The 27,999-nt window shown below is 42.5% G+C and overlaps 1 protein-coding gene across 1 annotated transcript; it reads right to left on the bottom strand.

Moving 5' to 3' along the window:
• Positions 1-728: 728 nt before the first annotated feature.
• otogl (otogelin-like) lies at positions 729-27,526 on the bottom strand. Its single transcript, XM_068723809.1, has 57 exons — positions 27,454-27,526; positions 26,974-27,016; positions 26,557-26,641; positions 26,276-26,354; positions 26,079-26,171; positions 24,968-25,122; positions 23,104-23,225; positions 22,633-22,838; positions 21,944-22,068; positions 21,547-21,653; positions 21,232-21,338; positions 20,994-21,119; positions 20,796-20,904; positions 20,449-20,495; positions 20,217-20,362; positions 19,985-20,111; positions 19,629-19,806; positions 19,404-19,528; positions 18,329-18,538; positions 17,880-18,048; positions 17,669-17,743; positions 17,382-17,425; positions 16,926-17,091; positions 16,129-16,236; positions 15,793-15,931; positions 14,671-14,805; positions 14,367-14,513; positions 14,135-14,254; positions 13,808-13,924; positions 11,896-12,052; positions 11,621-11,647; positions 11,305-11,484; positions 10,944-11,222; positions 10,730-10,847; positions 10,559-10,638; positions 9,517-10,442; positions 8,761-8,938; positions 8,482-8,624; positions 8,379-8,402; positions 8,161-8,253; positions 7,895-8,084; positions 7,388-7,605; positions 6,952-7,093; positions 6,687-6,872; positions 6,343-6,555; positions 5,946-6,050; positions 5,721-5,828; positions 5,467-5,568; positions 5,275-5,379; positions 5,077-5,117; positions 4,905-4,968; positions 4,515-4,693; positions 4,306-4,410; positions 4,112-4,231; positions 3,680-3,725; positions 1,423-1,502; positions 729-1,323 (listed from the first exon to the last, which is right to left on the bottom strand). Exons 1-57 carry the CDS (start codon positions 27,524-27,526, stop codon positions 1,123-1,125), a joined length of 7,893 nt encoding a protein of 2,630 aa, XP_068579910.1. The 3' UTR covers positions 729-1,122.
• Between the last annotated feature and the right edge of the window lie 473 nt (positions 27,527-27,999).

The following is a 27,999-nucleotide window of genomic DNA, read 5'->3' as shown; positions in this document are numbered from 1 at the left end:
TAAGAGCAGTTCACCATGGTAACCACGGGCACATGGCGAGGGTGGGAGGCTGGGCATGTGGGGCGTTCTGAGGGGAAGGGAGAGGGATAAGAGAGATGTGGTGGGGCTTTGTGGTAAATAGAGATGTGCTTAGCTGGCAAAGCCACCAGCTTCATGCTTCTGGATGACCGACAGTCAGCAAGTCAGTCACAGCAGACAGGTCTAAGATTTTGTTTTCTTAACCTCTAAAATAAGCATCGGCTCCAAACTGTTCATAACAAAGTGCAGCGGTGAGAATGGTTTGGCTCAGTTGTGGGGTGTGGTAGGAGAGCTGGCCCATGTGGAATGACAGGAATGTGAAAGGGAGAAATGATTGACACACAGGGAGCTGAGTCTACTGAGGGGTTCTGTTATGAAGAGGTGACTCCCACACAGCAATAATCTCTGAGAAGAGAAGCACAAACACATGTCAGCACTACAAATGCTGAATCAGGACGAGAGTGTGCGTTTAATAAGATTTGAGGATGAGAAACTCCTAAGTGTGTTTAAAAAGGACACATTGCAGGTCATGAGGTCAGCCAGTCTTGCAATAATTCAGACAAAGACACCTGTTAAATCTTTTATTCCCCTACTACAAAATACAGAAACTACAAAAGCCCTAAGGTCACATTAAACTTTTCTAAGGAAAAAAGCTTTGCACAACACTTATTTGTGAAAAGGCTAAATTTAAAGCATGTACAGTATTTGAACCCAACAGCGGATATGAAAAATGCAACAACTTTTGTGTCAACATAATATCAATTGTTAATATACAGTAGGATAAGAGGCTAATGGCATCGCACCACCACCCGAAAGCACTAGATAGCTGACTGGGTTGGCACAGCAGCTCTTCAAGAAAATAAAGACTAATGTGCAGACAAAACTACTTGAACACCATCTCAATCTTACTTCAGTTATTTTCAACATCTTTTAACTTACAACTACGACTCAGAGTTGCAAAGTGTGCTTATATACCAAATACAATGAAACATGGCTGGTTTTCATGCTCGTTCATCAGTACTGTAAAAATAGAATTCATCCCCCTATTCATGCATTCCCTTCATTTGTTATGCTCTCATTCATTTTTCTGCCTGGACCATATTTTTAGTTCCACTGGCAGGAACAGTCCAGAGGCTCTTGAAAATTGTACTCCACGACTGTGGCATTGCGAGAGCAGTAAAGTGTGACGGAGCGGGTTTGCAGTCCACTCTCGCGGCAGCACTTACAGAACCGGGCGTGACTGTTGATGTTAAAGTTGAATATGGTGGCAGACGGGCATTTCCCATCACAAGAATAGACGGTTACCTGTAAGAGGAGGGAGACAGGATGATGACAGGAGGAGTTTTTAAACTTTTTAAATAATGTAATAATGACAATTTAGTTAGCATGTCTCTCTTTTCTCACCGGTGCGTTGCTCCTGCAGTCATCTTTTCTAATGGTAGTTCGAATGGCCACACGTTTGCAAGTCTTACCATCCTCTTTACCTACACACATGTTCACACAGAATTAAGTTGCATACACAGAATAACACTCAGAAATAAAAAAAATAATTGAAATTGAAAGCAGAACACATTAAGATGCAAGTTCATACATAAATGCACGCACGCACGCACACACACACACACACACACACACACACACACACACACACACACACACACACACATATAAAATGGTAAACATATGCTCTCACACAAACATACTCTCTGATCGTTTTACTGCAGAGATCTGTCACTCACACAAACCCGAGAGGCCTATTGAGCAGGTGTTTTTGTTGCCCAGCAGTAGGAGCTTGCTTTGATTGACAGTTGAGTGACGGGAGGGGCACACTCCTCACAGCAGAGATTGGTCTCTCTTATTGGCTACTGACCTAAACCTAACCTTACTTCTAAGCCAATCAAAGCTGGTTAAAAAATGATTATGTGTAGGGCTGGAATGTAGGAAAAGAGTAAATGAGCTCCAGCTTTTTCTTAATGGATGAATGTGTAACACTGCAGCTTATTTAGTTTCACAACTGGTGTTAACACTTTGATTTGATAAAGCCTTCTCTCTTATATTAAACATTGCATATTGTCTGATGGATAGTTTGGCACTATTAATTAGATTAATGCAAGGTTAGATGTTGTTCATGTTATGGCTGCACAATTAATCGAATATAAATCTTTGTTCATCAAATGAAGCGCTTCCTAAACCAACAGCCAGATGGCAATCGAGAGGTTTTGGCTTCCTGTTTTGTATAGCTGTCATGCCGCTACGCATGCATCCTAAAAAAAGCAGCCTTTGAAAAACTGAATGTTACTGCTGCAGTCTAAAAGAGTAATATACTGTGTATTACATGTTTTGCATGTCTGCTCTCTGTTCTATTACAAAACAGAGAGCAGATGGGCAAAACAAAAATGCACTGAATTCAGTTAAAGAACAACCTAATTTGATGCAAATATTTGTACATTAGCATGAATAAAGCACAGCATGTGAACGTGCAATCAAATTATTTTGTCTCTAAAACCAATAATCGTGTTGTATAATCGTGATCTCACTATTGTTAAAAAATTATCGTGATTATCATTATGGTATAATCGTGCAGCCTTAGTTCATGTTGTAGTGTGTTTTGGGGGTTAACTGGTGAGAGGAAGAAATGAAAAGACAAGACAATAAATTAGACAATAGACTCACATTCACACAAAGCTTGAAATTGCAGGTGAATGAGTCACTGAGTGCCAGTATGCCAAATAATCATTGTAAGTGGGACAGTGCAAAGTGGTGGTACCTGTGTCACAGTTAGTACTACCAGTGGGGGTTACGGGATTAACGGTAAATGGTAAAACACCCACTCCAGAACCTGGGAGCATCGTCAGGATCACAGCCGCCAGGTTCAAAGAACGTCATGAGAACACACACAAGGTTACGTTTGGTTCAAAAAATCACAGTACAGCGTAACTCACAAACACACAGAGGAGGAAATCAGTGCAGCTGGCATGCACATGGATTTCATTTATTTTTTGGGCCACTCCGGGCAGCCAGCCAAGGAACTCAGTCATTTGATGTACTACAAAGAGCAGCTCAGCAGGGCAGACTCAAACCCTTGCACCATCTTGCATCCTCATTGGTAAAACGCTCACCGTGGAGAAACCTTATTGGCCAAACTGCAAGGTCGCTGCAAAAGCAGGCAAGCGGGCGAGGCTGCAATGCCGAATCCACAGAGGAGAGAAAAATGGCACCACTGCATGTTTATTAAAGCTTTAATCCAAACAATTTAGGAATGTCTCATTACTTAATATAATTTTGTAAAGTAGACATGAAGAACAGTTCACACGACATCATCATGAAAGCACAAGTTCAGGAAATTGTATATTGCCTTAGTAATCCTATTAAATGTTGTCATATTTCATCAGCCTATTAAATGTATTGATCATTTCCACCAAATATTCCTTCTGTCTAAGCTGTGCTGGCTCTTGTGTCAACAGAAGGGGAACAAACTGGGAAAGCGAGGGATTGTGGGAAATGTAGTGAAAGGCCAACAAATGGCTTTATCTCCACCCTCTACAACAGGCCACCCCCAACCACTCAGCCAAAAAGCCCAACCACTGCCAGGCAACAAGGCGCTCACCACTTTGACAGCTCAAAGCATTACCAGAAGCATCAAATAAATTTGGAGACTCACATGTCCTGCAGCAACCGTCCACATAGCTCTGAACCACACCGCCATTCTGTAAGAAGAGAGTAAGATGAGAAACCAGAGTTTATGATGGGAAAAACAATTTAAAGAGTCAAAAATAAACATTTTTATACATAACACGGGTGCACTTATCAATTAGCATCCAGTCATAATTGACAGTTAAAAGTTGAAAGTTGATATATAAATATTTGCCAACTGCTCCATCAAGACAAAGCGACTGTGAGCAGGGAATGAAACATAATAACTAAGCCGTGCTGTTTATTTTTGACACTGTGTTGAATCTGTATTAAACAGCGTCCATTTTAACAACTATAATTAGGCATCAGAACATTTCTACCTGAAACTAAATGCAAAAAACAAGTGGCTTCAAGAGTTTAACATTAAATTCATTTATATAGTACATTTAGAGGTCCTGACCTGAATACACTCTGTTTCATTGAAAGGCGGACAAATCACCCCAGAGGCAAGTATCACTGCACCCACTGCTGTTTCCATGCAGTCGTAACGTGTACAGTTCTCCACCCAGGAACTCCCTGCCTGCACACACAATCAGAATCAGCACTGCTCAAAAAAGTGGAGCATTGAGCACATGTGGATGTATTTGTTCTTACAGCAAAAAGTTCTGCTGTGCCGTTTTCATTGTTGAAAGTACAGGAAACATTTTTACAGGAGCCACAGCACACCTGAGGGTCCGTAGACGTTACGTACACCTGGTGCTAAAAAGATGAGACGAATGCAGAAATGAAAAATGAGTACAAGACACAGAAGGGAAGACAAGTAGACGAGGCATGTGCTAAATGTTGTACATGTGGAAACATACAGGCCCACATTTTTGGGAGCAGTTGACAGAGGTAATTTCCATGGCGTAGAAGCCAGAATCTGGATCTTTGTGATGCAGGCAGTGAACAGCGTAACACATCTCTCCTTCAAAGTACTGAACCAGAGACTGGCCTGGGCCCAGTACTGTTACCCCTTGGAAAAGACACACCTCTGCTTTCTCTGTACACACACAGAAAAACATAGGATAAATAATCATACCCTACCATAAGTAACAAATAAAAATCTTTTTTCATGGTTAAGATGAAGGGAGCCTGGAAATTGAGCAGTGTGAGGCAAAAGATGAAACTATGTCTACAGCATGTCACTGGTCACACTAGTGTCAGGTGTGTGTGTGTGTATGTGTGTGCTTTCACGCTTGCGTTACACATACGGCATGTATGCTGAAGACAGCCACAGTAGGTGCTACTGTCTTGAACTTCAACCAGGACTTCCCCCTGAGAGAAAAACAGAGTGCTGACTTGACTGAATTTGCTCACTTTTTCTTCCTTCAAGCAAAGACCTGATGAGACAGTGACTTGTGATGCAGCTTTTTACTGACTTACCACCTGACAGATGGGGAGAGAGTTGTCCTCACATTGGCATTCTGGGAGTGACAGACAGAAAGTTAAAGAAAGAGGTGGCGTAAAGTTTATGCAAATACGTGACAGGCATAACAACTTTTTAATCCAATGATCACCTCAACACCCACCAGCAACAAGTAGGATGCATACATATGTATGTGAGTGTTTTTGAGTGTGTACCGCAGTGGTGCTGCAGGCAGCATTGCCCAGGGACAGCGGTTTGAACCAAAGATAGACCAGGTGCACAGGTTACAGATGATTTAGGGCACTGGTTGACATCACACACTGCAACACATGGGAGAAAGTACAAGCATGACTTTGAAGAAAAAGACACAAAAAAAAACAAATATAAAAACACACTCACACACTTACCACAATAGTACTGTGGACAGCAGCTGTTGGTTGTGTTTAGATCCACAGCCAGAATTTCTCCAAGTGAACAACTTGGAATGGGTTCAATACATGACTCACACACTGCTCAGACAGAAAAAACAAACAACAAATTCAGTTTTGTTGCTGTAATTGATGGAGGTGCCAAAGATTGAGACAAAGCAGATGGCCAACCTCCTGCCAAAGACTTCCGATTTCCATTTTAGACTGACCTGTGAACCACAATTAAAACTTACCACAAAGGTAAGAGTAGCAGCAGGATTTTGCCCCCCTGACCTCCACTAGGAACTGATCTTCCCTGCAGTTTGGGGCAGACACAGGAGGGCATGCCATGGGGTCACACTCTGAGAAAGACCAGTCACAGCAAAGTGTTTAGGCCAAATATCCCATTAAAAAATGAGTTTACAACATGTCTCAAAACTTTGCAGTCAAAAGTGGAGCAATTAAAAGTTTGTTTTCACCACATCTGTACTCGGGGCAGCAGGACAGAGCACTGTAACCAATCACTAGCCTGTTCCCATTATCACAAGGTGGAGCCTCGCTGTCACAGATGGTCATGTTGCACTCTGACAAGGAGCAAAAAAAAGACGAGGAGAAAAAAATAATTGAATGAGTCATATATGTTCACTGAAAAGTTGTGATTTTTGGTCTCTGAAATTAGAAATATTTGGGGATACTGGTTAGCTAGAATAGGTGGACCGTCACCAGTAATATAATATTACTATAGAGGGTGAGACTTAAGGGCAGAACCAAGGGAAAAGATTAAACCAACCACTATCTCTCAAATGCAATCTCCAGAAGTTTGTACTTGGATCAGATGCTCTGCTCAGCAAAGAAGAACTTAATCTTTAAACTCACCACAAATCTTCTTTGGGCAGCAGGCTCCTTCTTCCAACACATCCAGTACATACTCTCCCTCCCTCTCACACAGCGGTATAGGGACAGAGTTGCAGTCTGGCTCGACAGCCACCACAGAACCATTCTCCATACACTTGTACAGACAGCAGCCGCGGGCAGAGCCATTCCACACCTCGCCCGGGGCCCGGGGGTTACCCTCATTATCTGTGCACACTGGATACATCAAAGCCAAGTAAATACACACTGTATGTGAGTCTAGGAGCAATATACAGTCCAAAATGAATTCAGAGTCTCTGACAGTTCCATTTTCATCACAAAAGGCATATAATTAGTCTGTCACTCACCACAACGATCCTCAGTAACACAGTAAGGGGAGTCAGCGCGGTGCAGAATGGTTCCACCGCGGCACACACACTCCTCTCTGATGAAGGAGCAGGTGGTCTCCTCGTAGTACTCTCTGTTCAGACAGGTGCGGCTGGCACAGGTGCTCACACATGGCTGATACTCCTTACCAAGGGGGCACCGCAATGCTACAGGATGACAGGCACTTAGCAATGCATGAGCAAATGAGAGACAAGAATAAGTTCATCTGCATTTGTGTCTCCTTACGGCAGAAGTTGTGTCGTCTCCAGCTGATGCAGACTTGATGTGTGTAGCAGACCGCCACATACGCTGCCAGAAAGTCACACTGGTGATCCTTGTAGTGAAGGTCCCCCGCCCACATGATGTCACAGAACTGCTCTGGAGGAACCTGGAAACACACAACCAGGCCAAAGTCATGAAGGACCTTAAGAAATTATAATTTTTTACAATCGATCTGTTGATAGCTTGTTTTATCCTCCAAACAGTTCAATACCCAAAGACATTAAATTCACACTGATGTGAAATAGAGACAAATCCTCAAATTTAAAACGCTGGAACCAGAGAATGTTTGGCAGGCTGATTTTCTCTTTATTGACTCGTCAATCAATCCACTTACTGGAGTCACGGCAAAGTAACTAAACATGATCAACCTTGTAAAATGCTGCATGTATACTGTAGCTACCTTGCTGTGGCATGGCATGAAGGTTCTCTGGCGGAGCATGGAGAGGCAGGTGGAGCAGTCCCCGATGGTGCAGTTGTCTCCGACTCTGCGTGTGTGTTCTGTTTCATCGGTTGTGTGGACTCTCCAAGCCTGAAGGAAGAGCATCATGTCTCCCACCTCTCGGACCACTGTACCATTGGGCAGCTTCAGGTCATCTTCTGGGTTCCCATCACAACAACCTGACATAATGTGCAGACATATGTTTGGTTTAAGTGTGTGTGTGTGTGTGTGTGTGTGAGATATATTGCTGCTTTGTCATTGAGCAATATATACGTGGAGTGAGATAATGTGTGTGTGGTTAATTAAACCAAATAGCCCTCAACATCTCAAATTGTCATATCCAATAATGACTCAAGTCAAAGTGATGCTGCTGCTTGGACATTAAGCCTTTAGGTGCTGATAGCAGGCACTTAGATAAATGAGGCCACTGCTGATGTAGTGAAAGCTGATGTGTTTGTGTGGACTCACCACAAAGGCCTCGAGTGGGCACAGATGCATTATAAGGAGCGATGTACTGCAGCACCAAGATGCCAGTGCTGTGATACCATTGTATGCTGACCCCGCCAGGTGTGTGGATCAGGTACATGCTGCCTGTGTCTTCCACATAAAGAGAGTGACGGGAGAATGGAAGTCTAACAGGTCTGTAGTTCACTGTCACCTAGAGACAGATGGGCAGACATTATTTACGTGGGATAAGTTGAACTCTTGGCAGCAAATTTGATTAAGAGACTCACCTTGCGATCTAGCCGGTTGATAATGATTCTGTAGGAGGAGGTAGTAATGTTCAGCTTCCTAAAACACAGACCAGATGTTCCACCTGTAGGACTCTGTAGAGGAGTGAAATAAGAGAATGTCATGATACAAGACAATATCTATTGATTGAATAACAGCTTTTGATTTTAATGCAAAAACAATTGTAGGGGATGATAGGGGGAGAAGAGAATGTACTCACAGTTCGTCTGATGGAGTTTACACTCTACAAAAAAACAAAAACATTTCACAAAATAGTTCTGAGATGTCTTATGATGCAATACATATTTTATTCAGGGCGTTACCTGGCTGGTAGGACATTTCTCCACGGTGCCAATAATAGTCTCTCTGGGCAGGTTAACCAGGATGTAGGAGCCGTTATCATACAAGGCCACATTGTTGCCATCAAATGTGATGACACGCAGGTCTGACATCACAGTGCAGCGACCTGGCAAGTCAAATTGTGTCAGTACAATCAAACACAGATCATTGCTGTAAACAATGGATTCTAATCACTACCGCTGCCTATTACTGAATGGCAATTACACAGGGCAAATCAGTTTTTTAACATAAACCAAATTTACAGGGGCACTGCCACAGTGGACAGCAGGCGTCTGTGTTGATGAGGATGGGCAGGCCCAACAGACTGCACTGGGGCTGAGTGGTGTTGTAGCGACAGTGTAGAGAGGAGTTGTGAAGCAGCAGCTCCCCATTGAAACAGATGAACTCAGCACACTCATCAATGCGGTAGGAGTACGGAGGCTGTGGGGACAACAACACACATTTTGTTTCACAAAGCATGTTTACATGTCTCAGCCCTCCTTCATAGCCATCTGCAGACCTTTTCCTTCCACCCAACATTATACAGTAGTGCCTACCTGTAAATACAGAAAGGTTATGGATTAAAACATGTACATAGAGTAATAATATGCACATGGATAATCTAAGGAGTGCACAGTGTAATGTTTATACTAATATCTCTAAAAGTCAAAAAGTCCTATTTCTCTGAAGAAATGCACAGTTATCATTAAAATTATTGACGTCTGAATTTAATTTAACTGCTTCAATTTAAAGGTCCTGATATTGTTCATGCTGGCTCACTGTCACACTGCCATTACTTACTGGGACACTTAACATTAAACAGAACAGAGCCATCCTTAATGTTATTACTGACACCTGTGCCTTTCCTACTATGACAAGTCAAAATGTCTGCTGTGAAAAATGCCTATAGATGCCGAAATAATCACTTGAAACCAGTGTAAGTAAAGCAATTAATGTAATTCCTCAATTACGTAATTAACTGTCCCATCAATTTTAATATGTGCAAGTATAACACTTACTGTGCAGGGAGTAGTGGGCAAGAAAAGAGGATGTGTGGTTGATGCTTCCTCTGTTACAGAAGATGTTTCAGGACTTGTGATTATTTCTGTGGATAACGGCTCAGTGGTGGGCTCAATGGTTGTAGGAAATAGTGCTGTGGTTGTCACAATAGCTGTTGAGGCGTCTGTTGGGGTAGTGGTCTCAATCGTGATGGTTGTGTCCACAGGTGTAGGCTGAGGAGTGGCCGACGTTTCGGTGGTGGTTTCAGGGACAGAAGTGGCGGCAGTTGTGACTGCTGTGGTGGGTGGTGGCTGTGTGGAAGGGGAGGTTAGAGGAGGTGGAGTGGAAGTTACTGGGGATGTCGGCGATGGTGTCGACGGTGTGGTAACGCTGGTTGAGGTAGGAGTGGAAGGCAAGGTGGTGGAAGAAAGAGTAGTAGGGGATTGAGCAGAAGCAGTCGTGGTGACTGTGGTAGCCTCAGTGGGTGCGATGGAGGGAGTTGCTGTGGTGCTGGTTGTGGTCACCCTTGTGGTTACCGTAGTTTGAGTGGGGGTCATCTCAGTCGTGCTGAGAGTGGTTGTCTCTGGCCGGGTTGAGGGAGTGAGAGTGGTAGAAACAATAGTGGTGGGAGGAGCAGGAGGAGATGTCGATGGAGACGGGGTCAGCGGAGTGGTGACATGCTCAGTGGCTGATGTCGTACTGAAAGTAGTGGGAGTTGTGGTTGTTGTTGTGGGCCTGACAGTAGTGGAAGAGGTAGTCGTTGCTCTGGTAGTGGCAGTGGTGGTTGTGGTAGTGGTCATAGTGGTGGGTGTGGTTCTAGGCCTTGTGGTAGCAGTAGTAGTTGTAGTAGTGGTCGTAGCGGTTGTAGTTGTTGATGGTGCTGCAGTAGTTCTGTTGGACCGCGTCACATATGCAAAGGGTGTCGGAGTTGGGGGAAGGGACACACCTGGTAGAAACGATTAATATTGAAGTACATATTTTTTATTGATTTAAACATTTTTTTTTTATTGCATCAGAAAACCTTAACTGCTCTATGGCAAAACACTCATCCGCTGTACTCACAGTCTTCTGCGTAGACACATCTTCTGGTGACTTCATCAAGGACCATGTTCTTGGGACAACGTGGGAAGCAGCCTTCCACACTGAAACATATGCAAACTATTTCAGTACCTGAGCTAAGCATTGATAATGTTGGTTATATAATGTGTGCTTTCAATAAACCAAGTCTCTTACGGAGGCAGGAACTGGCAGCGGGTGGCAGCTGGGTCACTGCATGTGTGGACACAAGGGCTAGCACAGGCCTGGTAGCGCCACTCACACATCATACGGTAAGGTATCACAAAATTACTCTCTGCCAGAGGAGAGGAAAAACACATGATTAGTTTGTTTTTGTGTTTATGTAAACACACATGTGTATGTCTGTTGGGTACATGCATGCGTTTCTGACCCTCCAGTGTGAAGCTGCTGCTGGCTTTGAAGCCCTCTGAGGAGTCGTATCTCTGACCTCGTGCAGCAGTACGTGTCAGTGTCAGAAAGATGCCAGGTTGGCCGACAAGCTCGAACGAGGTGTGACCTGGCAGAAACAGCCCCTGGTGCTGGATAAAGGTTGCCCTGTGACTGAACTCTGGCCCTCGACTCCAGCGCTCCAACTGAAGACGGCTGTTTCCTGACACGACAAGGAAATAGTTTGGCCTCTCCGCAGACTCAAGTGACACCACAGGGACACCTGTGAAAATAAGCGAATAGAGGTTAATTCACCCAAAAAACAAAGAGTAGCAGTGTGTAATTGTGGGAATGTGGATGCTCACGAGATGTTCTGTCCTTCTGCAAGCCTTCTGTGATCATGAAGTTGAACAGTAAGCCTGGGGCAGGCAACTGTCCTGGTCTCTCTCTCACCAGAGGAAACACTGAGCTGCTGCTACGATTCACTCCAATCATGGTGTCATTGAAAACAACACTCACCAAGGAAAATGGGCCATCACCTAGCTCTACGGGGGAAGCAAGTGAAAGAGAAAGGAAGTAAATGTAGTGACAATCTAGCAGGGAATCAGAGTGTGTAAGGTTTGGAAATGACAATCAAACAAAATAGCTCTCTGAAAACAACTAACCCTCGCTCATACGTACCTTGATTATAGTATTCACAATCATAGGCTAAAAGAGAGCAAGACAGTTCAGAAGTTATAAAACATTTCAACAGCTTGATGTAACATGTGAATGAGATGAAAAATAGCAGAATATTGGTGTTTGTAAAGGACTGGCAAAAGTGGGTCAAAGAGGTAAGCAGGGGTCACATCCCTGACAAAAGTACAATAAGCATGTGTGTGTGTCTGTGTGTGTGTGTGTGTGTGTGTGTGTGTGTGTGTGTGTGTGTGTGTGTGTGTGCGTGTGTGTGTACTCACGACAGACAGAGGGCGATCTCCAGTGAATTGTGACCCCCTGTTGACAGCATTTGTGTGCATACGCAGCAATAGACGTACAGAGACACTCGCAGTCTCCCCCACGGTTACAATTGCAAGTGTCTGTCAGACAGTTCCTATAGAACCAGGCCACATCCACCTGGAGGGTACGCACAACATATTTTCATGCTCATACACAAACACACACAGTCACAAACAAACAAACACACAATCATAAAATGAACCAGGCGACTGTCGCTGGGGGACACTGTTGAGGGGGTGAGTAGTTTTCAATTATTCAGACAGGGAAGGAGTGATGAGATATCAGGACAAAGGAATGTGGGTCAACCTCTGGTGCAGAGGGGATCAGATGAGCTCTATGACACACAGACACAATGCATCACCAATGAGTTGGTCTGTCCAAAGGCACAGTTAACTGGCCCTCTGTGTTTTTGACACGGGCTACTGCAATACACAAAAACAGCACACTTCATCCATCAAAACTTTGATATGTATTGTTTCCTTCTCTTTTGAATGTGAGAAGCACAACTATTGATTAGGTTAGGGTGCTGCAACCTGAGTGTAGCATCAGGCTTGCAATTTAATACAGTCCCGTTATTAAAAAGGTTCTCTGGAGTAATCCAGTGTAAAAATGGAGTGTATCCGTTTTTACAACATGTGTCAATTGTCCTATACCTATACAGCAGGATGACTGAATTGTGTTCTCTAGTACAGTACAATTTCTGTAAGACCATGCATCTCCCTTGTTCATGAGTTTAAGTTTGACATTGGCTACCAAAGATGTCCTGTCATGCAGATTATACAAATCAGACAAACTGAATGTGTCTTTGCAGAACAAGGACACTTACATTCTGAAAAGCCAGAAAAAAAGGTGTTTTTTCTCAAGAAAGCAAGCTTTCTCAGTAACTTCCATGGATGGGTGCTTTTCTCTCCAATTATGATGTGGATAAAATGCCAGCAAAGCCACTAAAATATGTATGTTTGGATAACTTCATTGGCATTTTTAAATATTACTTGCCTTACTTCAGATTTGACAAGAAATCTGAATGTGACAGTCACTTCTCTTGTCTGAATGCAAAAGGAAAACTCTGAATGAGTCATCTAACCATGAACTTATAGAATAAAAGCGTCACTGCAGCTACTACCCTTCAGATCTATTTACTTGTGTGAAACTGTGTTTTCTACAACAACCCAAGGAAAAGAAAACAAACTCTTCCTGGTAAAGTGCCTAATCAGTGCAGATGCCTCCCTGCTACTCAGAATGATAAGTAAAGAACAAGGCTATGTTTCTCACTATACTATAAACAAATATGCTCATATTTTAATGCTAGGTTACAGTGCCAAATAACAAGCATATAGAAGTCAGTGCTGAACATTAGCAGATCTTGGTCTCTGGGCTAAGTCATAAAAACTGAGATGTGTCTGTTTCTTACTAAGAAGGGAGTAATGCTCAAACCAGTGCCATGACAGCACTTACTTACGAGGGGAAGTATGAACAATAAACCATCAATAATCATACTATCCGGAAAACACATTAAAAGCATCACACGTGAGAACAAAGGAATTGTAAAAAAAATATGCAAGGTTAGTTCTTACATGTCCATTATGGTAAAGTAAGTCTGGGTGTCTCAACGTTATCTTTGGCTACCGTATTTATGAGGTGCGCCCTTTACATACTGTATATACATAGCTCCATCTGCTGGCCACATAGAGAAATACAACACTGTAATAAAACATTTAAGTGCGCGTGTGTGTGTGTGTAGCATTGGAGCGTATTCACTGGGATCAGTTAGGAGTTGTTCCCATAACCCCACGCCAACCCTTACTCCCACGGCTGCAAGATAACCTTTCCATGTTTGTGTGTATGTGTGTGCACCAGTTCAATGGCACTCACCACGTTGTGACAGGGTGCAAAGACATCGCTGTAGAGGAGAGCACACTCCCTCTTGGCGTATGGCTGTCTGCCTAAGTCGCCTTCGCACGGTCGCTCAACTACATAGTCACTTTCACACTAAAACACACAAAACACACACACAGAAGGTGATTGAGTGTCTGATTACTTTTAAATATCACAGTGGACTCAAGGGAGACACATCAATTACAGGAGCAACAGAGAGCTAGAGAGGAGTGAAAGAGGGAGTGGTGGGAGATTCACAAAGACAGAAAGAGGAAAGAGGGTAAGGGAGAATCAATGGAGTGGAGTAGCTGGGCTGACTCATACCTGTCCCATGGCCCAGCTATCTCCAAAGGTCTGCGCATTATTGACTTCCATGTGGCTGGAGGTGGTCATATCGTTCACTGTCACACTGTCAAAATTTCCACACAGCCCACTGAGAAGGCCCTAAATTAGAAAGAAAAGACATTGAGCCATGCGTTCAGGGTCCTTTCATAATAACAGTTTATAATATATATATATATGTATATATCTTGTAAAATCTGCTCCTGGTCCAGACCTTCCACTGAGGTCCGGCTCTAATGTGAACAGTAGTCTTGCGGTCCCAGAGTATGGTCAGGTCCTGGTTTGAGAAGTGAACCACAGTGTAGTAGCCGGCTTTCAAAAGCTCAAACTCTGATCCTCGACCTACAACAGAGGACGGGCTCTAAGGCAAGACAAAAAATGGAAATCAATATTAGCAGAATTCACTGGATTTGTATTGATATATTTAATTTACATATTTGTTAGAGGAAAAAAGAGACACAGGTATATAAATGAAGTGGTAAAGAGAGAGAGAGTGACTGTGTGGGTATAGTCCATACAGGGCTGCCAGAGTTGTCGGTGAAGTAGATCTTGGTAAGTCCCACATGAATGACCAGTATTTTCATGCAAACAATGCCGCTCTCATAGCAGTCTTTGTTTTGAGCAACAATGGACACCTCGCTTTCTCCTGAACTCTGTTGAGAGGGAAAGACAAAATATTACTCTCGCGAGGGAGGGAAGTCTTGTCAGCTCCTTTCATCTCTGTCCTAAGGACACAACACAATGTTTTTGTATGTTTGTTCACCCTTTCCCTTTTTCTTCAGCCTCAGCAGGCAGAAACCAGAAATATAACTTGAAATTTGACTCTACCTGTTCAGGAAACAGTGTCATTCTGGATACATGAGGGGTGACAAGAAGAGGAAGCACCTCCAGGCAATTAAGACACTGCTCTGACCTGCTTCCCCATTCTTTTCAGGTCTGCACGGTGGTCGGCAGCCTGTTAGGTCTGAATTGGAATGTCTGTTCTGCTAATTCTAATTCTATATCCCTGGGAGCGCAGGAGTCCTGGGGTTTGAAGTGAACACTGGTCTCTTTGTGTCGCTACAGCTTTGAGCATCGTCTGCTAGCATTACCATGGTGCAAACCCAGCAACACACACACACACACACACACACACACACACACACACACACACACACACACACACACACACACACACACATACACACACACACACACACACACACACACACACACACACACACACACACACACACACACACCTTAATCTGCTCTAATTAAAAACCCCTCTCTCTTCCAAGGTAACAAGCTTGGATCATCTTTCCCTGATCCAAACCAGTCTTGGCCAGGAAACATGGAGGATGCTCCTTCTTTGCACTTAAAAACATACTATCTCTCACACACACACACACACACACACGCACACACACACACACACACACACACACACACACACACACACACACACACACACACACACACACACACACACACTTCTCTGACACAGTCTAGCGCAAGCATTCTTACACCACCTGATTAGCATTCCAGTGCCCAAACTGAATCTATGAATTTGTAAGGTCATTTGTATGTCACTTTACACTTTTATTTGCACATGTAACACTGTACTTATAGAGATCCACACACACAATCAATCTACTCACTTTAAGCAAGTAGACCTGACAGTCAGAGTAGTAGTCATACTCAAGGCCATCGAAGGTGTGGTAGTGTCTGTCGCTGTAGACAGTACAAACAGCTGGACATGGTGAGTAGCTGCAGTTAAAATAGCCACGGTGACACACACTGAGGAGACGGACAGACAGATGAACATGAGAAGAGTAAAGAGAAAGTCATTGTACTATGAATTATACAATGTTATGCTCTGGGATACAGTTTGTTAGAAACAACTTCATACATGCAGAATTACACATACTAAATGCAGTAAGATCTTTCTCCATCTATGGGAAAATACAAATGGGGAGTGCAGTAAAGGTGTGTACCATTTGTAACATGGTGTTTCCACAGTTTCTCCAGGCAGGTATTCAAGGCCCAGCCAGGCACAAGGGCAGTTCTCTGGATAGTAACACTTGCTATGATGCAGCACCAGCCTTCACAGGTAAAACATAACTTAAGTAGGACGTACAGAACATGCAAACACCTGAATTAAAACCCATACTACAGTAAGTTAATTTCCCAGTTCTGTTACTAAAACATACTATAATTTAGGCATGGAAAGTAAATAAGAAAACCTTCCACTGAATATGGTCAAGTTGCCCTTGATGAAGGCTTTCAATTTGAAACTGACACAAGCATACACAATTGTACATGTCAGTTTTTCTTAAATAAATACACAAAGATTAAACCTGTGGTTTTTCTCATTGATTACAGATGACTACTGACTAGTTTCCATGCAACAACTGGTTTCATTTGCTTTCATTACAGAATGAAAATCCACTTGCAGAGACTTGATTTAGTGTTTTGTAATCCATTATAATTAACATTTAGCTTCCTTAAGTTGTTGATTTTTTTGGCAAAGTTACATTATCTTAGCATGACAACTCAGTAGCAAGCAGGGACTACAGCAAATAAATGGTCAATCTAATAAAGCACTAATCTCAAGCATTTTTTCCACACAATCTGCAAGTAGATTTTTATTCTAAAATGAACACAAGGACTCAATTCCCTGAAACTTAATAACTCAAAACATTTAGTACGTTTTTCCGAGTGAACTGGAAAAATAACTTTTATGGTCTTTGTAATAGACAACAATATTAGAAGGCAGCAGATGCGTATTTACCCAGGAGGGCAGACACAGCCAGGGATACATGGTGTGCTTGGAGGGCAGGTGAGGTTCAACATCAGGTTACGGCAGGTCGGTGCACAGGCCATGCCTCCTCTCTGCTCGCTGCAGCTGTGGTACACTTTACCCTCTGGACACTCCCCGACCTCTACACTATCTGGCTCTACGCACACGCACAAAAACACACACGCACACACACACACACACACACACACACACACACACACACACACACACACACACACACACACACTTAAGAAAATCAATGCCCCAGTCGCCTTAAACATCAAACACAACAGCCAGTCATGGGAAACAAGTTACATCCACAGACATAAGGCTCTTGATTTCAGCAAGAGGGACACAGCCTGAAACGACACTTTGTTGTTGGAAAGAACGAGAGCAGGAACTGAGGGGAGGGGGGGGGGGGGGGGGGGGGGAGTGCGGAGAGGTTACCTTTTTCCTCTGGCACACACTCCATCTTCCCATTTCTGCACAGGCTGATGGAGGAGACAGGAAGGGAGACAAAAAGAGATGAGTGTTCGAGAAAAAGAGTAATGTTAGCAAACACAAGGTTAGTTTAAGAGCTCTACGTCTCATTTGACAATCACTTAAGCTTTTATTGCTTTCTCAGCTGTATTAGACAGATAGAGTGTGTGGAGATGTTACACTGTGTGCGATCAGCAGAGCAGCCAAAGTGAGTTTTCACTTTTCAGTGACGGTCAAGGCCAGCTGTGACTCACCAGGGGCCAGAGGCGCTGAAGGTTACCTCCCCTGGCTGTGACACACCACCCATGGAGTAACAGTGACACTGAGACCTGAGGAGAAACTTTATTCTAATTACATTAACTAAGGACGAGGCTTTCTCTGTTGGTGTTTGCATGTAGGTGTGTTCCAGCCAAATAGCAATTGATGACTTTTATTAGGATGATATATGAGGTGGCGAAGTCTTACAGTTGCACACAGCGCTGGCGCACATCGTCATGGTAACTGCCGTTTGGACAGCCGCACCCCTCGGCACAGTCGTCAGGCTTACACGTCTCCGTGCTAGACAGTGCGCGACAGAAACGCCCACAAGACGACACACAAGAGTGGTACAGCATGCCTCCAAGACACACCACTCCTGTGTAAACACACACACACACACACACACACACACACACACACACACACACACACACACACACACACACACACACACACACACACACACACAATTATGTTTGTACTGTGTGAGCCACATCAAAGACATCAATCACTCTGACGGACAATAAAGTTTTTCTGATTCTGAACAAACACAAATACTCAATCCACACATATAGCACCATTTCAATCTGTGACCATTTTGGGATATACATTTAAAAGTATTTTTAAAAACAACACAGTATGGATAAAATACTCACCGCATTCAGAGACGTGTGATCTGAAATTAATGTTAACTCCGTGTTTGGAGCAGAGGTAAGCGTAGTGAGCCAGTGCGGTGCACAAACAGCTGCTTCCACAATGACAGGCCTGGTAGCGGCACTGCTGCTGGTAGATGTTTGGACTGATGTAGCCATGACACGGGGCAAACACACTCCTCAGAAGCACCTCACACTGGGATGCATAGAATACTAGAACATATACACACACAAACACACAACCCCGTGCAACACATTTCAAATTGTCGTCTGAACAAATGATGATTACCTTCCTTGTGCGCACTACATAACGCAACACCTTTATCTATTGAAAATTGAATGTAACTTAAGTCAAGAGGAAAAAGGAATAAATCTACAACATCCGTAATAATGGCAGAAAACTCGGCCGCAGTGTGAGTGACACCGTGTCCTAACAGCAAGCGCTACGTCATGTAAACAAACCATGTACCTATCAGCTGCATGCTCAAGATCAGACTAAAGACATAACAACTTAAAAGATGGGTGAGTATTACCTACTTGCTATATACCAATGTTTGTACTTTTTAATCCGAAAACACACACTATATATTGTAATATTTACAGAAAAGGACATACAATATAGATAACAGCAAGTTGGAAACTTTCAACTCCCTGGTGATCTCCCTCCAGCCAGCTGCAACCTTGTTAAAGCTTTTGTAGAGAAATAAAGAGAGGTATGGTACCAATAACTTCTCATTTCAATTTTGGGGCTGTCAAAGCAAGCAACAGGAACAAATAGAAACGTTCATCTCAAAACGGTGCATCGGTCACAGCCAGTTAGGATAGGGTACCATAACGCGCAAGATTAGATAGTTCGAACCTGTACAATTTTTGGCTGCTTTTGACAGCCCTATTAAAATCATATTTCGGATGTCCGGATGTACAGTGCAGTCTGTAGAACTGCTGGCATTTAAGCCCATGAAATTTATCCTCCTCGTGTGAAATATTCTGTAGCTTACTTTCCATTTTCTTAATACCAAATCAATGTAAACACAGCAAGTACACCCAAAAGGCTAAAAACAGATGATGCCATTATTACCATTGTGCTGGTTCATCTCACATGGGTCTATGATGGGCAGGTTCACTGGAGCCACACAAGCAGAGGAAACCTTCCAAGCATTGGCATGAAGCTGAGGTGTGCCCTCTATCATTCCTGCTGGGGACCTACACACACACACACACACACACGCACACACACACACACACGCAGTCAGGTAGAGTGATATTTAAAACATCGATCTATAACTGGGAAGTACTTGCTCACAGGAAGTCATCGCGTAGATTTCCATTGAAGGTTCCACAAAGGCCCAGCGTCTGTCCACGCCACTGGCTGTCCAGCTGCAGATAGACCCGCCCCCCTCGACCATCATAATGCAGCCTCAGACCAATTCCTGCCTTCAACTGTGTAAACACGGAGGTCAGCTTCTGCACTTCCAATGCATCTATGTACCCAGAAACAAACATCGAAAACCCATGATCAAAGATGAAATTACTGTCAAAGAAGGTAGATGTAATCATCTTTTTATTACATTACGATGAGGAATTATTTCAGCGTAATCTGACTTTATTTGATATGTAACATAAACCTGTGGTTTATCAAAGAGCTTTTATGATTCCTACCATCAACATAGGGTAGGACAGGCACCGGGTTAACACCAATTATCACCTCCCCCTCTCTGGTCAAAGTGATCTGTCGACTCACATCTTCATCCAACACCACTGTCACTGACTGAATACACACCTGTTGCTGTAGACACACAGACCACACAGACGGCCGGTTATATTTATGTAGAAAGAAAACTGCATGGTTGTTGAGAGTGTGTTTGTGTATACAAGTAATCATGCACGCTACCTCTGCACAGGTAGTATATTGCAGCGTGACGGTGAATCTGCTGCTGATGCGGCTCTTTGCCAGGACGTACTGACACGATCCCGGCTGGAGAAACATCCTACCGTCGAATGTCGTCACAAACACGTCACCTACCACCGAACACTCGGCTGAGAAGAGAGAAAAGGTGCAGTAATTTATCTGAATTCACAGTTTCCCCTTCAGTAACTGACCTGTTTTGAAAGCATAAACTCACCTGTGCAGTTGTTCTCAGTGCAGTTCCACACTCCTCCCATGCACACACTAAAAAAACATACAGTAGGTTAACAGCACATTGGCAAAGCTAGAGTACATACATCAGAACGGCACATGGGTACTTCAAAAAAACTCATGGTAGCGCCACTTTTCAGGGGACACAAAAACCGGAGATCCTATAGATGTCAATGTAATTTGATGTGTTTGGATTGTAATTTTTGTTTGTACGCATTTACATGCATTTTATCTTTTCACTCCTTATGTGAAAGTGTGTTTATTTCTTGCAAAAGGAAATGACGCAATGCTGGACTGATGAATGCTCACGAGTGATTACATTACCATACTTACCAAACACTACAGCCCTGTTGAAGCACATGTCCTTGTACATATGAAGTACCATGGTAAACACATGGACACTGAGAAACAGCAATACATGTTCCATTTTGTAGGATAAGACCTGTGGAAAAGAGGATTGAAAAGTTAAGAGTAAGAAAGTAAGTCAATCAACTAACATTATTTAACAGTAATTGGTAAATAATTAGATACCATCAGGGCAGTAGCAGCCATCCAGGCAATGCAAGTTGGTTCCTAGACACTCTTTTTCAAATGTACAGGTGGGTGGACAACAACTGATACAGTCTCTATAGACAAAACTCTCCTCGCAGCCATCATCTACATATAAACACAAACACCTGAGTTTCAGACAAAGGCAGATTATAGAGCACAAGCATGGAATACATGTTGACCTAATATAAATGTACGTTGAGCCTCAGTCGTAACTTACAACAAGAAGGGAAGCTGTCTCTCCACTCTCTTACTGGGTATCCAACATGTGAGCAGGCTCTGGTGTACTCAACCAAGGCTCGACAAAACGTTTCCTCGTCATCAGATCTAAACAAAAAAAAGAGGGGAAAACAAAACTACAAATGAATTGTTTTTGGGAATTGCATTTATTTTATTTGAAAGGTCTCTATGACTGAATCCTGTACTGTAGCTAATGGTGGAAGGTTTATTCTGTAACTGGGCTTACACTGATAACAACAAAGAAAAGACAGGCTGAAGAAAAAGTTGAATGTATCAACAAAGTGTTTTGACTTACACACAAATGTCGGACACACAGCTGGCCACAAAGGGATTTGGGTCAATGTTTTCATGACATGACAGAAATGGGAAGAAGAGAAGTGCACTGCATTTCTCGATGGCATCCTGCACACATTCACAATAAATACAGTATGGTATGAATATAAAGCTCATAATATAATACACAGAGAGGTACAGCAAAACAAACACTGTTGCAGTCTTTTAACTCACAAGGACCATCCTCTTAAAACATCAACAGATATGTCAGTTGTTTTGTCTTTGAATCACATGAAAGCTTTAGTAGGTCTATTTTCTGCCAAGCAGTAAAAATATTTATATAGTATACTATGCTGACATACAATTGAGTGTATGCCAATAGTAATACTGAGTAGAGGGAACGTGTCTGTGGTTCTTACATCCATATCTGACTCAGAGTGGCAGGGCCCATTGAAGTCAAGGTCTACTGAGGGACAGGCTCTCTCGTGAGGCAGGTCCACTGCCCAGCTGTTAGCAAACACTGCAGGTTCATCTGTCCGAATGCCTGAAACACACAGCCAAGCCACAAGAAACAGATCATTTAATTGTTAAGCACATACAAGGGGTAAAGAAACTGTACAGTCAATGCACTATTCAAACACAATTATTTCTCTTTCTATATTGTCATCAAACACATTTATATTCAACATAAAACATTGTTTATTGTACTAATCTAATAAAACAAAAATGAAATTGAGCATTAGGAGGAAATGTGATAAAATTGTGTTTGTAAATGTGCCATGTCTATTGTAGCTTTATAGTCGGAGCCTTTCCACTTGTTTACCCTCTTTCTCTCAGCTCATCTTCGCTCTACTGGACGGCTCTCTGCTCAAACAAGTACGGGACTGCAGTTCATATTACTGGTCATCTGAGGAAGAATTCTTGCTCCTTCCAGCCATTCAAACCACAAACTAGCAGTTCTCCCCTATCATTCCACTCTGTGGCTCCAGCTCCCACCACTCCTATAATTGGCCAGAATCAGTGTTGAGTGTATAATAATAATAATTGAGGTGAGTGGGTGCTGAGAGAAGGCATAAGCGGAAGGGAGGGGTTGTCAGGCCGGTCTTACCACGGGGAGTGGTGAGGTCATCGCCAGCAAGATGGTTGAAGTTCCCACACAGGCCACAGGGGCCCCCCTGGTGCTCCTCACTCATCTTCAGGTAGACGCCCGAGCCTCCATCCCAGGCCAAAGAAAAGCCAAACACACTCTTCACCAGCAGGTAATCAGCCAGTCGCTCAATAAACACACCGCCAACAGTCTGAGGCAGACTTAACCTGACATTTCAGAGACGAACATGTGAAGAGAGTGACAGAGAATGCAAGCTTTTTGAAAATCATGCTCATAATGGTGGGTGTTGATGGGGCGGTGGGTCACTGAGTTGTTTTTCCATTTCCGTTCTTACAGTTTTGTGTCAAGATGTTTTGAATTGAAGACTCTCAAAATATATCTGTGTCTTTTTCTTTCTACAGCAGAAGCAACACACACACACACACACACACACACACACACACACACACACACACACACACACACACACACCTGCGGCCTCCCTGGTGGACCTGATATCCAGAGATGTGGATCTCCTCCTCATTTGAGAAGAACAGACTGAGAGCTCTTGGGCATGAATGCACACTTCCGTCACACACTCTGCTGTTGTGGACCTGAGAAGACAAGAAAAAGATGAAAGAGATTTTTTTTAAAAGGGTCACAGGGGGAAAAGGATGGATGTGTATTACTGTACCAAGGATTAACCACGGCCTGTAACCTAAACTAGCATTCTAAAAAACAGTCACCTGTCTGTTAATGATGCTGCAACCAACTGCCACAAAATGGCTGTTGTAATATACCCTCTGAATTGCTGCAACAACTTGATTTACTTATGTTATAACTCTCAAACAATGTATGACAGAGGATGCAAAGCATAGACAGAGTTAATTTCAAAATACCTTAATCAGCAATGTTACAAAAATTTGATGTTATTCGCATTATTTGTCAGTTTAAAGGAAAAAAATTGTAAAATTCTTTATTTTGTTATTGTTTACAAATGGCAGGAAAAGAGCAGAAACAACAATTAATCGGTTAGTTAATCTAGCTAAAATAAAGCTTTGCATTGCAGTTATTAGCAAATATTACTCAAACTGGAGGAAACAATAAACTACAGTGCCCATTTCTATTGTAGTAAAGAAACATGTCACGCAGTCCAACAGTGTGGCTTACTATTGTGTTTTTGAGTGTTTTTGGAAAACAATGGACTAATCCACTGTATATTAGGCTTTGACTAAACAATATTTGTTAGTAGAACAGTTTTGTTCAGTAGTTTTGGTCTTTTCATGGGATTTATAGGCAACAAAAACAGAAAATATCACCAGACTTATCCTTTAAACAAGGTCAGGAAAAGTCCGCTTTTAAAGGGGTAGTTTGGGTGTTTTGAAGTTGGGTTGTATGAGGTGCTTATCGTCAGGGTATTACCTACAGTAGATGGCGGTCGGCACACCGTCAGTTTGAAGAAGCAGACAGGAGTGCCATGACGGGAGCAAAGAAATGTACTGCTGTGGATGGGGGCAGCAGCAAAAAGTAATTTAGACACCTAAAAGAAAGGTCCACCTATTACAAAATCAATATCACTTCAAATTGTCGGCATATATCTATAATATTTTCCGGTGAAACTGAAGTGAAATTGTATTGTGGCTTGAAGAGAGCATAGATAGGTTTCACTTTTAATTCAGTTCCCTGTTGGAAAGGACTGCCTGGCGGCAAGATAGAGCAGTGAAAATATCATAAACATAGCGAACACTTATTTAAAGTGGACTGTTCTTTTAGGTGTCTAAAATAAGTTTTGTTGCTGCCCCTGTCCACAGCAGTAAATTGCATTGCTCTCATGTATCTACAAACTGTGGGCATGATGAACACCATCTATAGTAGGTAACACACTGACTATGAATACGTACCTCATACAACCCCACTTCAAAAAACCATAACTATCCCTTTAATATGAGTTTTAAATGCAACATGAGGTAGTCTTCTGTTCCCAAATCTAAACTGCAAAATGATGTAATAAGTCAAGAGGAACATGCTGTATACCAAACACAGACAATTTAAAACTAACCAAAGGAATATGATAATTACATCTTTTACAGGGTTGACAATAACTGCTAATTGGCATGCCGCCTACTGTTATATAACCCTTATCTAATTCCTGTTTGTCAAAGGATTTTGGTTGGTTAAAGTATATATAACATAAAAAATTAAGCTAAAGAATTTTAGCTTCTTAAAGTGACTTATGGATTATTTTAGTTTGAATGTAAACATGGTGTTATTGTAAAAAAGCCAAACCACCCCGTATACATACAGGTTAAATTCTGGTTAAATATTTCAGTGGAGATTAGCTCTTGTATGCTCTTACCCACACCGTGTACTGTGGTGCAGCTGAGTGGCAGTCCTGGGCCAGGATATAAGAGCAGGTTCCAGGGAAGTAGAAGTATATTCCATCAAATGTTTCGTAGTGGTGCTGACCCCACGACCTGCAGATCCCGTCTCTATCCTGGCCCTGGTTGGGTACTGAGAGGAAAATGGACAATTCACTCAGATGTTCAAACATTCAGTTTCATGTGGTGACGCATATCATTTTTTGTCAAACTAAGAGGGTAGGTTATCATCTTCATTAATCTCATCAGCGGAAAATTAATACCCACATTTTATTAAAAAAAAAGCCCTTTGTTACAGGAAATCCCCATAGCTGGTGATGTCAAGACAATGATAAAGACCCTCATCACATAATTTAATTACAAGATAAAATTCAATTAACAAAATTTCCCAATCATATTGAACATTTTTAGAACATGTGTTCTGTAGCAATCCAGGTGGGAAGCTGGACTATTTATCTTTAAATGTCGCTTTTATGATTTTTTGGAGAAACCTTGTTATTAATGCTACTATGTTTTACATGGCTGTGCTAAATATGTGTATTATTTATTTTCTTGTTAATAGTCTATTTTAGGATTTCATTTCCAGCCTCAGTTCAGTTACAGGTCCCTAAGGAACTATATTGTTTCCAACATGAGAAAAGAAAAATGTCTTTACAATAATTGCGACCTCAGATCTCCTGATAGTCTGTATAAGGAGTCTGTTCAGAATATAGAAACCAGAACCTTCATCACTCAGCCCTTACCCTATTACCTTACTGCATGTGATTTTATATCTGCTGCTGTAGGGAGTAAAGTGTGTATGTGTGTGTGTGTGTGTGTGTGTGTGTGTGTGTGTGTGTGTTGGGGGGGTGGGGCGATGTGGGGAAATCTGATAATTAATACTGTGTGTGCATGTAATTAACCTTTGTTGAATGATTGGTGAGTCTGATGCACACACACACACAGAAACATTCTCATACACATTCCTGTTTAATGAGTGTGTAACTGTATACTGTATGCTGAGATTATTATTATGATATTCTGACAAATCTGATCCCACACCAAAGGAAGATATGTAGTTGTTTGTGTGTGTTTGTGTGTCTTACTCACTGATCTGGCAGCGGTCTCCCAGTGCCTGGAACTGAGCACAGTCACACACACCGCCCTCCTGACACCAGCCACCATTGAGGCAGCCACAATATTCTGGGAAAGACACAAACAGGCTCGAGTTCATTTACCCCAGTCTATCTGGGTAATGATGGTGTTAAGCATCTGTGAATGGGTCGCTTCATAAGCAGCATATTTACCTGAAGAGGAATCTCTGGCTGTGTAGTTGTGTAAAATGCTGCGTGACAGAGTACCCTCCGACAGCAGTGGTCTGTATGTCTTGGAAAACAATAAACACTTAGAGTAGTTCCTTAAACAAGTCTTAAGTTTTAACAGCATCAGTGACACAGTGCTGTACCATTGGTAACTCGCTGCTGTAACTTAAAAGTTGCGTCAGATTGAGTGGGAGAAAGTGTATGTGTGTCTCATTCTTTACAAAGACAGCTTTGTGCCGGTTAGGGTGTTGTGCGCTTGTGGGTGCCCTGAACTCCTCTGGTTCTCTTAGGTGTAGTGTACCAACCTCCTCCCCGAGGAGATCCCGTTTCCTCCGAAGTGCATTAGCCCTTCTGCACACACACAAACATGCACATTAGTGGGAAGAAACAGTCAGAGGGGAGACTTAAGTGCACTTTACACCACTTGAATTCGGACTCCACACTATTCTTAACTGAACCCTCACACACAAGTGCACTCGCAAACACACTCATAGGCTATCTCAGCCACACACTCCAATGATAGAAACAGAAAGTTCAAATGCATTAATCACTGTCTGCTATACAATTGTGAAAATGACCTGGGAAATATAAAACAGATTCATTTTTAGTACACAATTTTAATTATATATTAGCCACACTCATAATGTCAGGACAATTTCTTTCCATTTCTTTCTACGATTTACCTCTGTATTCTTCCTTCTGCCACTGAAAGTCGACTCTGAGCTCCTAAACACAAAGTTATACAATTAACATTCCATTTTTAAAATACGTATCCGTTATGTATTGTAGAAAAATTGTTGCAATGTAGCTAAGAGGAGTCCTATCAGAAACATTTTAGTAATTCACATCTGTGTCATTTGTAATGATTTAGCAGTTAGATGTCATGTTAGGAAACAATAATATGAAGGTGCAGTAAGGGAGAGCAGTATGCTTTATGATATGTATAAAAGCAAATGACCACTGAAATATAGTAAAGAGAAAGAAATGTTACACCAATCATATTAACAAATAACTTGTAAGGGTATGTGACTTACTAATGGAAAGAGTAGTCTATTAATATCCCTCTATATTGTTAAATGTAGTTCACATTCATATCTGTGTAGCAAACTTTATTAGAAGACTATTATAACATTTTTGGTGAAAAGTAAAACTGTCAGACTCACCCTCAAGTAACAGCAAGTGGGAGATTGAAAACGACATAAGAAGAAATCGTTTCACTGTCCACTTTAAGTTCATTTCAGAGTCCGAAAGGAAGTTCCGTCGAAACGTTAACGGTGCATCTCAATGGTCCCGGGAGGAAAGGGTTTACGATGTTTGGTAGCACCGGAACGATGCTTGGTCGTACCTGTGAAACCCACCTGGTGGCGACCAGCCCACCTGAACAGATGACGAGGAGCACCTGTGTGGGCCGGTGAGCACGTGCACTGCTCTCTGTCACTCCAACATCCTCAGCAGCCAGACAGGCAGGCTTGGTTCTTCGCCTCTGTAGTCTGTGTGAGAGCCCCGAGGTCTGTCGCTCCATCACGGAGGTTTTCACCTCCAAAGTTACGGTTAAATATCTGGCGGACCACATGACCCTGGTGTTACGCCACTGACGTAGACATGAACGGAGGAAAACGGAGGGCAGCGAATTTCCTTTTTTTCCCGCATGTTGCACTTGCGATAAGTTTTACACACTCTCTACCAACCAAAAATATAGTTAACCAAGA

Source organism: Cebidichthys violaceus, unplaced genomic scaffold (genome assembly GCF_023349555.1).
Source record: "Cebidichthys violaceus isolate CVI_PGR_0920_01 unplaced genomic scaffold, fCebVio1.0.p SCAF_3, whole genome shotgun sequence".
In the NCBI taxonomy this organism is placed as follows: Eukaryota; Metazoa; Chordata; class Actinopteri; order Perciformes; family Stichaeidae; genus Cebidichthys; species Cebidichthys violaceus.
This window is presented reverse-complemented; position numbering and strand designations above follow the sequence as displayed.